This window comes from Embiotoca jacksoni, unplaced genomic scaffold, assembly GCF_022577435.1.
Source record: "Embiotoca jacksoni isolate LCO1_2020_lvr unplaced genomic scaffold, fEmbJac1.0.p SCAF_20, whole genome shotgun sequence".
NCBI classification, from domain to species: domain Eukaryota; kingdom Metazoa; phylum Chordata; class Actinopteri; family Embiotocidae; genus Embiotoca; species Embiotoca jacksoni.
Window position 1 is genome coordinate 3,866,391 of NW_027185341.1, and position 17,105 is coordinate 3,883,495.

Below are 17,105 nucleotides of genomic sequence, written 5' to 3' on the forward strand. Positions count from 1 at the left end.
TGACAACAGCCTATAATCAAACATTAAAACCACACCATGCCATACTTCTAACTTTTAGCTTGTTGGGTTTCCTGATTTACTTTGGAATCATTCACCTCCTGTCTGTTTTGTTGTACTTGTGTTTTTCCCGCCACTGCACATCTGCCACTAAATGATTATTATTTTATTGCATTGCTATATTTTTTCTGGTAATATTTCCACATGATTAGAATGGTTTGAATTGCAGGACTTGTAATAGAAAGAGGTGGAAGAAGTCATAAGATCCTCAAGTACCCAAATGTCAAATAGGGCCAAAAAAAAAAAAAAATCACAACTATTCTCAGCAAGATGTACTTAATGTACCTAAACTATAAATCTACTTATTATCCATAATGGATATTTATAAAGTTGTATTTTGTCGTACAGCCTATATGCTGGAGAGTTTAATAAATAAAATGTTTTGTTTGAAAAATTGAAATTTTAAAATAACTTTAATCAGTGAATAAATGTGTTGGTAAAATTTTATAATGTAGTGAAGAAGAAGTATAAAGTACAATTAAACGGAAATATTCAAGTAAAGTACAAATACTTCAAAATTGTATTTAAGTAATTGAGTAAAGTTAATTCTTACCCATGGTAATTGCGTGTTTTACATTAAGAAATTGCAATTTCTGCTACCAATTAATTCACTCAATTCCCTGAGGTACACCTCTACATTATTATTTAGCCCACGCCTAAAATTTGACACCTCAATTAAAAATGTATAAATGAAACTGAAAACAAAATACAGCCTGTACGGGACATCATTTATTCTGGAAAACACCCCAGCGTCCCCCCCCCCTCCGCTGCCCCTGGCCATGTTTACGAAGGTCTTTCATTATAACAGTGGCACTGAGGGAGGTGTCCCACCGTGTGGCCGGTGAATGCAGAGGGAAGCGTAATTTTGAGGAAGATGATCAGGAGGAGGGAGGAGGGATGAGGGAGGAGGGAGGAGGAGAGAGGAGGAGAGAGAGAGAGAGAGAGGATGGAGAGGGAATGAGACCCGGATGCTGATGCGAGAGTGAGGGCGAAGGAAGGAAGAGGAGAGAAAATATCGATTTACGGCAAGAAAACCGAAGGGACTATAATACAAGGGGCCTTTACCCTGCGTGAACTATAATCAGGAGTGCGGAGGAGTAGGGAGAGGAGGAAGGGGAGAAGGAGATACGGCAGCTGATAATAGCGGTGGTTGATCTGTGTTGTGTGTGTGTTGTTTTTTTTTTTTTTTCACCTGCCGGTGAGGGAGGAGGAGGAGGAGGAGGACGGACACGCCAAAAAAAAAAAAAAAAAAGGGAGAGGAGGAGAAGATGCTACTTGCAGGGATGTAAGAGAGACGGGGAGGAGAGAGGGGAGAAGGAGAGAGGGGAGAGACAGAGGGAGGGAGGTTGAGGACTACGCTAAAGATGGTTGTTCTGCGAGGAATATGCGTTTCACCCCGAAATACAGCGAGAATGCGGCGGCCGTGCGATAAATCTTTACATTTGGCGACGCCGAGAAACTTCAGGCGGTGTCGGTTCTTCTGACAGGCGGCGCGACACGACGCGGCCGTGGGTCGAGGCGTTGAAGCTAAAGCTAGCCTCGCTGCTGTGTAGGGAGAGCGGCGGCGAGGCTAAAATAGCACGTTATTGCACCTGTACAAGAAAAACAACAAAACAACAACAACAACAAAAAAACAACAACAACCTCCAGGCCCTGACAGAGAGAATAACACGGGTTTAAATATCCAGTGCAAAAAAAAAAAAAAAACATCCACTTGACTTATCGGACGTTTTTTTTTTTTTTTTTTTTTTGTGTGTCGGGGGGAAACGGGCCAGCAAATGCCGTAAAAGACGTGGAAACCTGCTTGTTTCGAGGCTATGTAACGTTTTCTTATTAACCGTCATATATATATATATAACAAATAAGATAATGTACATAAGTGAGACTCATTAGTTTAAGTAGATTGTCATGTTTATCTTTAGGGTAGTGCTTGGTATTTAATGCAGAAAACAACCTCGCAACTTTAGTGTCATCCCAGTTTCTCTGCTTTAATCTACCAATAGCAAGGTGTTTTTTTTTGTTTTGTTTTGTTGTTGTTAAATATTACCGTCATGTTTACCGTGCTTCGAAATATTTAGCTCGATTTGGGTGAAAAAAAATAAAATAATCCTTTATCCTGAATGAGCAGAAGTTGGACTTCATTAAAGTAACTCCAGACTGGAATAAAAGGGAGTCCTTGTAAATTGAGCATCATCTCGTATCCCGCAGTAATTTCTGTATAAGCTGTACAATATCACAGTAATTGCAATAACCACAGTGCAGTAATAATTGTGTATTAGCCTCCTGTAAGAGCAGTATGAGTAAGGAACTGTCTCTAAGTCAGTCAGCTCAATATGTTGGGCCCTATCGACTGGAAAAGACTCTGGGGAAGGGACAGACAGGTGAGTACACCAAATTTGCTTTTGAGTAGAAAATGATGCGGTTCTCTTATATTCAAAGTTTATTTTTGTTGTGCTGTGAATATTGGCAAGAATCTACGGTACGATGCCTATCACGACGAAGGTTTGTGATTTGATATTATCGCGGTACTGTAACCGAGGCAAAACATAGCGATGCTTTTAAATCTAATTTTAGGAACGCCGTCACGCTGTACTCCACTTCGTGTCATAGTATATGCTATTTCCTGTCTCAAGATGATGTTGTGTTCGAGGATAAGTCAACCACTGTCTGCCATGAATCTTTGAATCGATACAATATCACAAAGCAATATCGCAATACGCGTATCGATATTTTCTTACTCCCAGACGACTATATATATATATATATATATAAAATTCAAATTGAAAATGATGCTTCCTTCTTTCCGTCTTCCGTGCCTGTCTAAGTCTTATTTTTGTCTTTCTCACATCTCTCATTCTCTTTGTCTGTCAGGACTGGTCAAGCTGGGGATCCATTGTATTACGGGTCAGAAGGTAGCGATCAAAATAGTCAACAGAGAGAAGCTGTCTGAGTCAGTGCTGATGAAGGTACGGTGTGACGCCGGCGAGGTCGTTGCTCACAGTGACGATAACGATGCTAATTTTATACAGAGCATGTTGTTTTAAGTGTACACAAACTGCTCCATATTCTCTATATTTATCTTCTGTGTTAGTTGGTTGATTAACCTCAGCTTTGATGCTGGCTTGTGTGCTCTGCTTTAGTGTCTTCACCTCTTTCTATCCTTCTCTTCTCTAACCAGGTTGAAAGGGAGATTGCCATTCTCAAACTGATCGAGCATCCGCATGTGTTGAAGCTGCATGATGTTTACGAGAATAACAAATATCTGTGAGTTACTTCTGCATTCAAAAGAGCCTTGCACTTTAGCCCAATGCAGTCTGCATGCTTTTTTTTTTTGCTGAATAGTGATCTTTGGAGTGTATAAATATCACCTTTAAGAACTGCATTAATCTGCTCTCCTGAATGTAATTCTCACTTTCGCTTCATCTCCTACATTTATTCTGAAAAGTTTTTGATCTATCTTGAGGAAGAACACGCCCCAAACCTTTTAATAACATTGCAAAACATCTGTGACATCATAAACTGTTGAGATCAATCAGTTTAGTAGTGTTTGAGTGAAGATTGCTTTTGTTATTCTTTTGTCCACTTCCTGTCTCAGAGAGGAAGGTTTCAAATCTCACCGTTGTCCGTGTTTGTCGACAGGTACCTGGTGTTGGAGCATGTGTCAGGAGGAGAGCTCTTTGACTACCTGGTGAAGAAGGGCCGGCTCACTCCGAAAGAGGCCAGGAAATTCTTCAGGCAGATCATCTCTGCTTTGGATTTCTGCCACAGTCATTCCATCTGGTTGGTTTTTGCACAGAGCAGTGGTGCTTAGATTGGGTTCTAGGTGACGGGTTCCTCTGGGTTCCTCAACTTTTTGAACCATTCAAATTTATTTGATGAAATATAGAAAATAGTGCAGTAATGCACACTGCCGACATGCAATTTAAAACAACAACAAAGAACCCAATGAAATTAAACGGTAGATTCATCCTGAACAGGGTCACGGTGGGGGCTGGACCCTAATCCCAGCTCACTTTTGGGCGAAGGCAGGACAGGTCACCAGTCTATCACAGGGCAATTTATTGAATCATCAATTAACCTGACATGCATGTCTTTGAATGGTGGGAAGAAGCCGGAGTACCCGGAGAGAACCCACACAGTCACAGGGAGAACGCGAAAACTCCACACAGAAAGGCCCCCGGCCGGGATAGAACCCAGATCCTCCTCGCTGAATCTGACCTGAACTGTGTGAAACATGAAATAAAAAGGCAGACTTATCTTTAAATTAAAAAAACAGATTTAAATGATCCTGCACCTGTTTATAAATGTTCGAGTGAGAGCTAACCACTGATGTGACTACTGTAGTTTTGGTCGTGACTGTTATGACAATGCCAGCAGCAAACAGCTACTCCACGTCATGGGAACTGTATGTCCTTCAAAATGAAAGTTTTTTTTTTTCCCTAACCTTTTTTTTTTTCACACACATCTGCTACCTGCTCAAAATGGCCCAGGGACCCAGTTTTGGGTCAGACCCACCAGTTTGAGACTAAGACCACTGTACGGAGCTATGTGGAGGCTTCTCTTTAAACAATAACGAATCAGTGGCCGTTCGATGTTATAAATGAGTGGAAAAAAAGAAAAAGAAAGAAGAACAGAAAACTGTGATTCTGGAGTGTGAACCAGTGTCAAAGACACCCATGCAGTTACATTTCAGCTATAATGCCATAATCAGCACCACAAGACTGAGATGATCTGTTGTGTTTGTGCAGTCACAGAGACCTGAAGCCTGAAAACTTGCTCCTGGATGAAAAGAACAACATTCGTATCGCTGACTTTGGTATGGCCTCCCTACAGGTGGGAGACAGTCTGTTAGAAACCAGCTGTGGGTGAGTACCAACACTGTGTATGACTCCATTAATAGTGTGTGCATGCATAAAACGATTCATATTTCCTATTGCAATAACTCGCAATGTAAATGTATTTATTTCATGTAATATATTCCTCAGAGATAGAGCACATTAGTAGCTACAGAAGCTAAAAGCACCACATCAATAGTCATAGATTAAATAGCTGTATCAGGTTTTTTTTTGATAGTGTTTTAGTTTTACTTTGAATTCTTCTATATTTGTAAGCATAACAATGTTTCCTGTAAAATATTTGATTTCAGATCTCCACATTATGCTTGCCCTGAAGTTATACGAGTAAGTGTCCTGCTCTTATACAGTGTCTTACTCAAATATACTCACCAGTAATAAAAATTAGCAAATTATGTTAATATGTTACATACAGTAGTTACAAAGATAAACGAGCTAAACACTAACTGAAGACCTCATTTTATTATTTAAAAATCATCAAGAAAATGTATTAAAAACTTCCAATAGAAAAATCTAATGTGTCACTTTTGTGGTTTTTATGAGGGCTGATCTTTAGTCAGAGTGACCTTTAGGGCACTCAGCAGCACTCTGAAGATAATCCAGTTCTATCAATGAAAAGATGGTTCCACAGTGTTTTGGACTAAGTGCTGGATTAAAATGGATTACAGCGTTTCTTTTGACTGAGATGTGGTCAGTCTTGGCTCAGCCTTAACCCTCCTGTTGTCCTAGGGTCAAAATGACCCGCAGCTCTGTTCAACCAAGTTCTACTTTATTTTTATATTTTTGGGGATCATTGGTGACAAGGATATATCTATAAAAATAAAAAAAATATAAAATAAAATAGAACTTGGTTGAACACAGCTGCGGGTCATTTTGACCCTAGGACAACGGGAGGGTTAAATCAGTCGAAATGATCTCAGTGAACATTGTCAATCATTGTGAATCATTTAACTATTTTAATGGTCAGTGGCGAATGCATTCATGAGGTTTCTGTCTTTGGCAGGGGGAGAAATATGATGGGCGGAGAGCAGATGTTTGGAGCTGTGGGGTCATCCTGTTTGCCCTACTGGTGGTACGTCTTTCACTCGTGTTTTCACGATGCAGTTTGGTCCCCACGTGTTCACAGTTCCTACTGACTTCCCAGTGGTGCCAGGTTTATTTGATAAGGTCTTTTCCTCTGTCCTCTCTCCGTCCTCCCTCTTCCCTACAGGGTGCCCTGCCTTTTGACCATGACAATTTACGCCAGCTCCTGGAAAAGGTGAAGAGTGGGGTGTTCCACATGCCCCACTTCATCCCCCCGGACTGCCAGTCCCTGCTCAAAGGCATGATCGAGGTCAACCCTGAGAAGAGGCTCACGGTATGAGATAATCACACCGGTCCAAGTCTTATATGCAGACAATATCCTGAAAGAGTTTTGTCACACTTAACAGCCGTGTTGATTGTCCACCTTGAATTGGAATTGCCTCTCAATTCTTCCGCATTGATATATAGTGATTGAACAGAGCAGTTTAATTTGCTGCTATTATTAACAGGAATATTTTTTGTTTTGATTCACGTCTAGATTTGCTTGCTTGCTTAACTCTTGCACTTTGTTGCTGGATCTGCACTTTAGCATTTTAATTGCAGTTGTTGACAAGGATTAGAGGCACAGTTGCATTTACACGTGTGGCTTCCGCTTTAAGTGTTTTCGGTGCAGTCACATTAGGATTTTAGATATTTTGTTATATTATAGTACCATCAGAAGAGCGAAGGTCAGTGCCAGGTGAGAAGGACGTGTTTGGGACATATTTGAGTCGATGTTCTCTGCCGGCATAACATTTATACTGGGTTTAGTAACATTTCTCCAGCACGCTGAAAGGTTTTCTATTGTATTCTTAAAAACAATAAATGTTGCAAAGTTGTAAACTGCCATTTTAATATCGAGTATCCAGAACGGATTAGATGTGTGGATCCGGTGTGAATTGTTTGCCCAGCAAAGCTCTGTGGCCATCTGGCTGTTAACAGACTGTAGGAACTAATGGCCCCATCTGCCCTGTCACCCCTTACAGCTAGAGGCCATCCAGAAACACACCTGGTATCAGTGAGTATACGTTCTATTTTCATGCACTCGACTGTGGGGGTTATGATGCGTCATATACGTTACAGCTGCGTCATTTCTGTGTTTCACTGTGTGTTATGCGTGTGGCTTCTAGGGGTGGTCGTAATGAGCCGTGTCCCGAGCAGCCTCCTCCCAGGCGGGTGTGTGTGAGGCGAATCCTGTCGCTGACCGAGCTGGACCCAGATGTGTTGGACAGCATGCACTCGCTGGGTTGTTTCCGAGACCGAGTCAAGCTCACACGTGACTTGCAATGTGAAGAGTGAGTATTTTTTTTCCTCTCTGAACGTGACTGTTGTTTTTTTGGGTGCCTGGTTGTACATTGAGCGAAGGGAAAATTGAAACACTTGTAAAACATGGTATACAAGTGCAATAAACACGCAACAAACACCCTCAAAAGGGTGGAACCATGATATGGCATGCTTGAAAACGGCATTATATTGATTACCCATGAATTAATAAGCAACAACTCTTAACAATTAAACTCATAAGTGACACTAAGGTTTTTTTTTATTCATTTTCGGACTGTTATATTGAGTTGTTTTATAGTTGTTTTTATTCTGGTCACTGAGCATCTGATTTTCATTGACCTCCTGTATTGTAGATAAACATTTTGAGTGCTGTCTAAGTTGAAAACAGGAAATAGTTTCTTCTTTATCCTGCTGAGTGACACTCCTGTTTTGAGTAAGTTTGACTAACTTAACAAAAGGTTTAAAGAGACCAGAGAGTGAGCAATCTGTGTCCAATTTTGGTGACTACTGTAGATCCTCTAAAGGATGAGGCGCATTATAAAGAGCCTTCTCATCCTGCACTATGTCTATGATCTACCCTTACAGTTATTAATGCAATGGTGCTGTCAGCTGCTCCTTGTCCATTTTTAAAGTAATTGTTAGGGTTTGAAGTAATACACTGGTTTGTTCTCACAAAGATATGTATTTTTTTTTTTGACTGGTTATGATGTGGTCCGTTTGCATTAAGCCTCTGGAGGATCGAACCACTGAACAAACAGTAGCATGAAATGTAGCATGAGAAGTATGTGAATATATGTTTGTGGCACATATCTGTCATTTCTGACATTTCTGTTTCAGTTCACATAATCAGTTCACTCGCTAGGACCCCGCCTCGGCTGGGGGCGAACCTTCATTGATTGGGGGAGATTAAGCCAGGGTGAGAGTTTCGCGGTTTGGGGGAAGGCTTAGTCGAGGATCCACTGCGGCTCCCGGGCCTTGCAGATCCCCGAGATCGCCATGTGGGACGGAAGGATAAAGGCTATGAAACATGATAACCATAAGTGAAACGGTTTAACAAGAGGGAGGGAGGGTGGGATGCAGAAAACGTGAACAGGCCGAGGTTTAGAGTGGGTGGATATTTATAGGAGTGTGGCCGGAAGTGGGGGAGTGGTTGAGGCGTGGTCCTGCTCCTGAAATTCAGCTAAAACTTTATCTCCAATTAAATAGAGTGAACTGCTGTAAAAGATCTATCATGAAATCCTTGTCTGTTTGTGTTTGTGTCATTACTTTTTTAAAAGCTACGTCTCATGGCCATGTAATGACATTACTTAGGACAACCTTCACAATTTTTTGTACAGACTTTTTAGGAAGATTCCCGACCCTAACGACACTTTTTTTCTTCTCGATGTTTCCCTCAATATTTGACCATCTCATCCAGTGAGTTTCTTTGTTTCTCTGTGACTCAGAGAAAATCAGGAGAAGATGATCTATTACCTTCTGCTGGACCGTAAAGAACGGTACCCCAGCTATGAGGATGAGGACTTACCTCCGCGCAATGACGTAGGTCAGTCATTAGGGGGCAGGAGGGATCCACTCAAGGGAGGAAGCTACTTTTCTCAATTTCTGAAAAGCAATTATACCACAATCTGGTGTCTTACACAGGTACCCGTGACCTCTGTCCATAAGGTTGTATTTCAGGTTTTGCTTTAAACATTATTGAGTTTCATATTGAATATTTTGCACTGATCAGCATTACTATTAGCAATAAAACATGAAATAATATGGAAGACTGACAGAGGTTGGCACCCAAGTTCCTTTTTGTCAAATTTGTTGGCACAAAGCATTTATTTAGTTTTGTCTTTCGATAGTAATGTCAAATTACAGAATTTATTATTATATATTATTATTATTACCAACAATAAGTTGTAACTGGCTGTAAGCTGTTCATACCAGACTTCGGAGGACATCTGCAACATTTCTCTATGGTACAACAGTAGGAGAGGGCAGCCATTCTGCCAGTGCAAATGAAGCTAAGTTTATCACTGTCACAGATGGTGCAGTGAGCAAAAGGCCTGTGGAAAAATTCCCTCCAACATTATCATACATTTCAGAAGTGCAAAACAGAAAATAAATACATAGTGAGGATGAGGAAGACCAAACACCATTCTTAACAGGAAGGAATAGGGTTTATTAGAAATGTGTTATTTTATTTTAAGAAACAATTTAACAATAACATTGCCACCTTTTTTGGGAGCAGTCTTATTATATCTGAGTCTATCATGTAATGCTATTTCAAAAGAAAGCTTGATTACAAGCTTTAAACTGTGAAAAAAATACAATCAGTGACAAAGTCATGTGTTGGTGTTCCTCAGCAGATCCTCCTCGAAAGCGTGTCGACTCCCCGATGCTGACGCGCCACGGCCGCTGCCGTCCCGAGAGGAAAAGCCTGGAGGTCCTGAGTGTTACTGAACAGGGGTCTCCTACCCCGCCTCGCAGGGCCCTGGACACAGCTGCACACAGCCAGAGGTAGTCTATTATTCTTACACCTACTTGTGTGCACTACATACGCTCTAAACGCTGCATATCAGGAGTGCAGGAATCCAGTCTCGCACAGTTTCATGTGGATTTTCTCACGATCTTGTGACCTTCGGTCTCTCCGTCAGGTCTCGCTCAGTCAGTGGGGCATCAACTGGTCTCTCCTCCAGCCCCCTCAGCAGTCCCAGGGTAAGGGTCCATCGGCCAGCTTTTAACAACCGTACACACTGTTGCTGCACTCGCTTTGAACATGATACAAACACGCATTATAAAATATGGAATTTCCAACATTCATTAATATTATTTAACTCCCAACTCTACGACAGTTCTAAGTCCCGATCTTGACTTTGTGTGCTGCAGTGTTTCCCAGCTGTCAGCGTCAGTATGGTTTGCATTCCCATTGGAGTTAAAGTGTGCACTGTGTTCAAATTCAGACCTTGTAGATTCTGGGTTGGTTACGTGACTACAGTAAAATTGATTGTGTATTCTTGGATGTTATATGTTACAGTTCTATTGTATGGTATTATTTTTAGATATATGTGGTTGTTTTTTTTAACCACAAAACCCATTTATTTATAAACACATGATTAACTATTCACATTTTTAATGCTTCACTAATTGTACTGTAAACTATAGATTTCAACAAGCTGTGGAAATTATTGCAGCATTTTTTTTTTTTGTTTGCTGATGTTGCACGCCACTATATTATACTGTTTTAAAAAATTTTAACCACTCTTTACGAGCCCCTAAAATATCCATTTATTAATCTCCTCAGTCATTTTTACACGTCATCACAACACCAGTCTTTCAAATTAAATCTGTCACCCGGCAGGAGGTTTGCATTTTTCTTCTGTCTTCATGTCACTTCTCCTCCTCCCCATGCATGAGCTCGTTCTGTGGACAATTGTTTAGAGAACTGAACTTAAAGATTAGATGATTTCTGGAATTGTTTGCTTGAATAGTTTGATCATGTTCAAAATTATATTATAATAGGCTACATATGGTCAAATAGAGAAACCTTAAATAGCAGCAATAACTTTACAGAAACACCTTCACTGCCACTGTCCTGTCACTGCATTCTTAACCCTGTCACTGTCTCAACTGTCACTTAACGCTGACTTGCATTATAACAGCACTTACAAAAGACTAAATAATTAAAGCTTTTCGGTTCAGCACTGGTAGAATTGCATTTGACACTTTCGCTACTCACAAGATGCACTCTTTTATCATTAAGCATGATATTCATTTCCATCCTTTCTCCATTTTCCATCCCTTTCTCTTTCTTGTTTTCCATCTCTCCTGCCCCCTCCCCTCCCCCCTCCAACCCCACAAACCCACTCCCCAGTCCTATCAGAGCCCCGTCTTCACTTTCAGCCAATCAGATGTCACCTCTGCCACCGCTTCCCCCCTCACAAAGGACTCCAAACAGGGAATCGCCACCACACCTCGCTCAGCACGGGCTCATGACAGGCCCAAAGCTCCCCCCAACCCAAAGACTCAGACCTTGCCCATCAAGGGACCCACCGAGCGACCCCATCTGCAGCCCATCAAATCCCTGCCTCTGCACAACCCATCCTCCCGCTCGCCCTCCCCTTCCCCACTCCTGTCGCCCATCCCCCGTTTCTTCTTCCCTTCGTCCTCTGTCCTAAAGTCAGTGACTAAGAGCTTCTACCCAAACTCTGCCCACTCTGTGCCGCAGGTCACTCCCCAGGGCTCTCCGTTGCCCACACCCTTGGGCACCCCTGTCCACCACCCTCACCACCCTTCCTCCACCCCGCCCTCCTCTTCCTCGTCCTCGTCCTCCTCACGGGCGGAGGGAGGGGGAGGGGTGGGCTCGCTGTCACTGACTCCGCCCTCCAGCCCAGGAGGGGGAAGCGGCATGGCGGCCAGCAGCTCCGCCCACTGGAGGACTCGCCTCAATTCTTTCAAGAACAACCTGCTCGGCTCGCCGCGGTTCCATCGCCGTAAATTGCAAGGTCAGTTGTGGATGTTTACCATGTGGGACTCACACCATGGTGTGTTTTCACTGCACAGGTATGGAACAACTCATGAAGGTCATAGTTTATAGTTTTCCTTCCTTCCAATGCCATTAAAACTTTAATTTTCTCTTACAGCACGCAGTTTTCCGGACCTCCATAATGTCTTGAGGATTTTATCTCATCTTTTTTTTCTCGGCCCTCCAGCTGTTAATCTAATAATGCACACAGATATGAATTTTAATCGTGATTTGTCTCTCTCAGTTCCTACATCGGAAGACATGTCCAGTCTAACACCAGAATCCAGCCCTGAGTAAGTCACATTCCTTGACATAAATAATTGCTGATATTTTCGCAGTATGAAGCTGTGTGTTTGTGCTCTTCGATGTTTTCCCTGTGTTTGCTCATACTCTATATATTTTTTGTCTGGATGCCAGGCTGGCTAAGAAGTCGTGGTTTGGGAATTTCATCGGCTTGGAGAAAGAGGAGCAGATCTTTGTGGTGATCAGAGACAAACCTCTGAGTTCTGTCAAAGCAGACATTGTTCACGCTTTCCTGTCTGTGAGTATCTTGCGTGGTCTGTCTGTCACGCCTCTCACTATCAAAGCGTGTTTGTACAAAGCATGGCTCTCACTGGCGAAGCTGTAAGGAACTCACATGCACTCTCATACTGTGCGCACTTCATTTCTTTCATTACTTCAGTTTTCCTCTTTTGTTTAATCTTGATTTGATCTTGCTCACTCGTGGCACATAGATGGATCACTTTGCTTTCACCAATGGCTCACTCTTTCTCTCTCCTCTCCTCACCCTCACCCTTTGTCTCCCTATACTCACGTTGGACCCCATACCTCTCCCGCCTCGTAAGTCTGTCGGTCTCTCTGCTTCTTCTCTGTCTCCCCACTACACAGATCCCGTCTCTCAGTCACAGCGTCCTCTCCCAGACCAGCTTCCGGGCCGAGTACAAGTCCTCCGGCGGCCCTTCCGTCTTCCAGAAGCCCGTCAAATTCCAGGTGGACATTGCCTTTTCCGAGGGCGAGAGGGAGCGAGACAGGGAGAGGACCGAGAGGGAGGGCAGGAGGGAGACAGGAATCTACAGCGTGACGTTCACCCTCATATCAGGCATGTGCAGCGGATGTTTCACCCCTTTGATTTTTAAATGACTTTAACATCATCAATATAGACATTTTTATTGTACCTACTTCAAACAATTTAACATTTCAACATAATCAATTATTGTTTGGCAGGGAGAGTGATGTGAGAGGATCAATACTACTCTAATGTCTGTACATGAAGCTTTAGCCAGAGGATGGTTAGCTTAGCTTAGCACAAAGACTGGAAACAGGGAGAAGGGTTTGTACTCAGTCTATTTATTCTTTGATCATAGTCAATCATCATTTTATTGTTTGATTGCTTATTTTAAGACTATTTTATGTGGACATTGAAAGAAGTTCAATCTCTTTCACCAAGTTTAAAACAAAAGGTTTGTCTAAAAATAACTTAAAACACATTCATTTTGGTTTGAAACGGTTAAAATGTTGATACTAAAAGTCAGGTATCATATTGGCACTAATATGATGTGTTCACTGGTGTTGGCACATCTCCAGGTCCGAGTCGCAGGTTCAGACGAGTGGTGGAAACAATTCAAGCTCAACTTCTCAGCTCCCATGATCAGCCGTTGGTGCAAGCCCTATCTGGTAAGACTGCTCACACACACTGGTCCACACACTCAAGTAAACATGAACATTTTTCACCTTTTGACTTTCTTTATCGTAATATGCAGGAGCACTCTTTAAATAGAGAGGTTTGTATTTGTATATGCGTTTTATTTGCATACTTGCAAATGAACACTCTTTTTTTTTCATGCCTCCTTGTCAACACAGGCAAATTTCAGGTTGTCCTTAAAGGTCACTGTGACATCACAAAACATGTCTGTGGCCATAACTCAAGAATTCATACATTAAGTATGGCAAAATTTAACACAAATGTCTAATAGGATAAACTCATGAAGTGACAATATGATATATTAAAAAGGTCAAAAGGTCAATTTTACTGTGTCATCTTAATGTTGTACAAAAACTTTTATTGGACAAATTCCTTCAAAGTGTATCAGTCTGGACAGACACAGATGTCCAATGCAACTTGACTGTGAGGTGCCAATTCTAGTTTTTTCTATTTAAATGTCTATAATTTAATGTTCTTAAGTAATCTTTTGGCAACTGAATGAGTGTTGAGCTTTCTAAATACATGCATAGTTCATTGTTTGTTTAACTGTTTAATTTTTTTTCTTGGTGCTTTATGTAATTTAATGGAGTTTCCTTTTTAAACAATAGGGGTTTTTTTAATCCTATTTTTCTAAGACTGCTCTGGACAGGTCAGAGGCCACAGTGGCCAAGGCAGAGGGAGAACAGTAGTTGCCACCTCTGACTATTTGAACAGCGGACTTGAGAGCAGGAAGAAATAGTGAATAGGGATTCTTTTTAGGTTCACCCGCAACATTTTAATCACACCTGCGTTTCTGGTTCTGATCCATGGAGACCATTGCATGTATACATTAAGAGTGACTTTCCTGTTCTTTTCTGCTGATCCCTTCCCAGATGAGAAGAACGGCCGGCCCCACGGGACCCCCACCCGCCAAAACTCGAGGCGCTCTGAGGGTGGGGGCGACAGATGCGAGTGGGGCGACCGAGCAGATGGTGGAGGCATAGGAGGCAGCGGGGGAGTTCTGCAGCGTAGAGGCTCGGCAAAAGAGAGAACCCGACTGCTGTCCTCCAATGGAACCCAATCCCAACCATAGGATAGAAAGTGAGACCACACAGCAGGATGTCTGAACTACACCGGAAAGAAGACAGTATAACTCCATCTCCAAGTATCCCTGCAAGCCATGAGCTACTCCTATTCTTCCTTGACTAAGTCATTGAAGGTGCTTGACCATACCAAGGATTGAACCTTTTTCCCATCATGTATTTTTTTTTTTTCCCAACATAACGTTCTCTTGAACTTTCGGATCACCAGGATTCCTACCCTTAAATAAGAAAGAAGTGTTAAGGAACCACCCTTTAATTACAAAAAAATTATATGTGAATGAGCCGTTTGGTATCCATAATAGATACAGCTTCACAGATCAAACTAAGAATTTTGAAGTGCTAATGTGCATGCCAGTTAGCAAATCAGCCTGCTAAAGGATGCTGACATGATCAGATAGACTAGTCTACCATATCATTTTAATACAGCATCTGACACCAAAAACAAATAAGTCTTGTGATGGTTTTCCAGATTACTCCTTAAATTAACCAGTGCTCTGCTCATATCACTATTAAGCAACATGCAATTACCAGTCCATAATGAAAGAAATATAAATGCATCTCAGCAGAAGAACCCTAAAGAGTGAGCAAGCTGCCACCACCTCACTGAGTGGTGACGAGCTGAACAAAAGGTCCTGTTTTTCTCAGGAGAAACTACATCCTGCGATTCCAGCAGTGTTTTCTCCTGAGCTAAAGAAAACCAACAAAGTAAGCTAAAGTAAGTGAATGTGAAAAAAAAGTATTTTTTTATTTAGTTTTTAATTTATGTTTACATATTTCTTTTGAGGATGTCAGGTAGCACAGTGATCGCAGTAGAGCCGGAACAAAAACACTACGGTGTTTGACGTGGAGCTGACCAGTTGCTTTTTGGCAGGCATTCATTTAAAGTTAAATGTTTGAATTCTTTTGTATTTCCTTTTTACTCAGAGACGATATGAAACAATGCATCTCTGGTTGTTTTTTTGGGGGTTTTTTTTGCATTGGACCCTTGTTGCTCTGAAGAAAAGTGTTTTTGATTTGAACAGAAATATGAACATTACTATCTGAAACAAAAAGAAGAAACTATGCGTGAATAGTTCCATGAACCTCATCACAGCTGTTTGTGCCCAGAGTGAATGAGAAGAGCATTCCTGGCCTGTGGATCAAACAGAAACCACCTTCCTTGTCCAGCTTGTTCTCCCGTTGCCATAGTATTCACGTACTGACTTATAACATCCTAAATTTAGAAAAAAAAAAAGAAAAAAAAAAAAGGAAACACACACACACAAAGGAAATTCATCAATGGACGTTTTCATGATGCCGGACTCAAAAGGCTTGCAGTGCCAATTCCTTGTCGAGCAGGACTTCAAAATGGGAAGCGGTAAGAGTCTCCTAACCCCACGCTCCTCATTCCAGTGTTCACCAACGAGCCAAGTAGTCCATCACCGCACCCACGCTCATCACTGAGAGTCGCACCATTCTGCACGCGGACGTAGCAGCTCAGACAGTCACGTATTACTCCAGTACTCTGTCAGACTAGTCGATGTTCATCACCAGTCTTCCATACAGCACAATATGCAACAAAAGTGCAGAATGTTTTCAGAGAGATTACACAGTGCTACAGTTCTGTTTATTTAAACGGTATTTTTTTTTTCTTTTGTATATTTTTTCCACTCTTGTCTATCCATCTATCTATTTATTCTTTTTTTAAATTTTTATTTATATTTATTTAAATTATTTAATGTTATGTACTAGATTTTATGCCAACAAAAATGGATCAATAACAAATCCGAGAAACCGGATCTATTTCAGTTCTCATCTTTTTTGAGCTCTCCTTTCCATGCAGAAGAACGACTTTGATACCAGTGCTGACAAGTTGCTCTCATCTTGCGTCTCCGGTGATTTTTGTCTGTATCTCACGTCTCTTTTAATCGCGCTTATCTCTGGTAACTGTAATCTGTGGCTGAGACGGGTGGATGATGACTGAGTGAGAGGGAGCTGAAAACCTCACAGCAGATGCATTTTCAGCTGATTAAGTACGGAAATTTTGACTGACCCAGAGATATTCAAATAATCAACACAGCCAAACCCTAACAGGCACTCCATTTCTCTCGCACACATTGAATGCTCGCTAATTCGCTTCATCTCTTGCTTTCATGCCTTGTCCCCTTTCTGTCTGCCCCTCACCTCTGTTGTGTAGCCATCATCACAAGAGAAACAGTACGAAGTTGTTTGCCTCACTGTCCATACACACTTTATGATTGCTCACCGCCATCAGTTGCATCTTTCACCTCAACACATCACCTTCACTTTCATTGACCCAACTCTGGCTAAGATTGTAAACTATTCTCCATTCATAAGGGTCAGTAGAATAAGGTGTTTAAAAAAAAAAAAAAAGAAATGTCTGTATCATAATTTAAATATAAAAAGTGCACTATTATAACTATTGCCTGTGATAAAAAGAACAAATATGATTGAATTGATGGTCAAAATAAAGAGAGATCCACCGTATTGTTATGGTTACAATAATAAACCCTAAATTCATATGTGTGTCTATTTAGTTTCCTGGTTAAAATGGT

General features: G+C 41.5%; 1 protein-coding gene across 7 annotated transcripts; it reads left to right on the forward strand.

Moving 5' to 3' along the window:
* The first annotated feature begins 989 nt into the window (after positions 1 to 989).
* brsk1a (BR serine/threonine kinase 1a) lies at positions 990 to 17,072 on the forward strand. 7 transcript variants are annotated; one of them, XM_069155686.1, is made up of 20 exons: positions 990 to 1,583; positions 1,627 to 2,438; positions 2,929 to 3,023; positions 3,236 to 3,321; positions 3,697 to 3,837; positions 4,806 to 4,922; positions 5,204 to 5,237; positions 5,914 to 5,982; positions 6,121 to 6,267; positions 6,959 to 6,990; positions 7,103 to 7,267; positions 8,702 to 8,799; positions 9,608 to 9,761; positions 9,899 to 9,959; positions 11,116 to 11,746; positions 12,011 to 12,059; positions 12,184 to 12,307; positions 12,655 to 12,865; positions 13,351 to 13,440; positions 14,341 to 17,072. In XM_069155686.1, exons 2-20 carry the CDS (start codon positions 2,354 to 2,356, stop codon positions 14,538 to 14,540), a joined length of 2,589 nt encoding a protein of 862 aa, XP_069011787.1. In that variant the 5' UTR covers positions 990 to 1,583; positions 1,627 to 2,353; the 3' UTR covers positions 14,541 to 17,072. The 7 variants fall into 7 exon arrangements, with proteins under 7 accessions (XP_069011787.1, XP_069011786.1, XP_069011790.1 ...); XM_069155685.1 differs by having other exon boundaries at positions 990 to 2,438; XM_069155689.1 differs by having other exon boundaries at positions 990 to 2,438; positions 11,470 to 11,746.
* Positions 17,073 to 17,105: the final 33 nt, after the last annotated feature.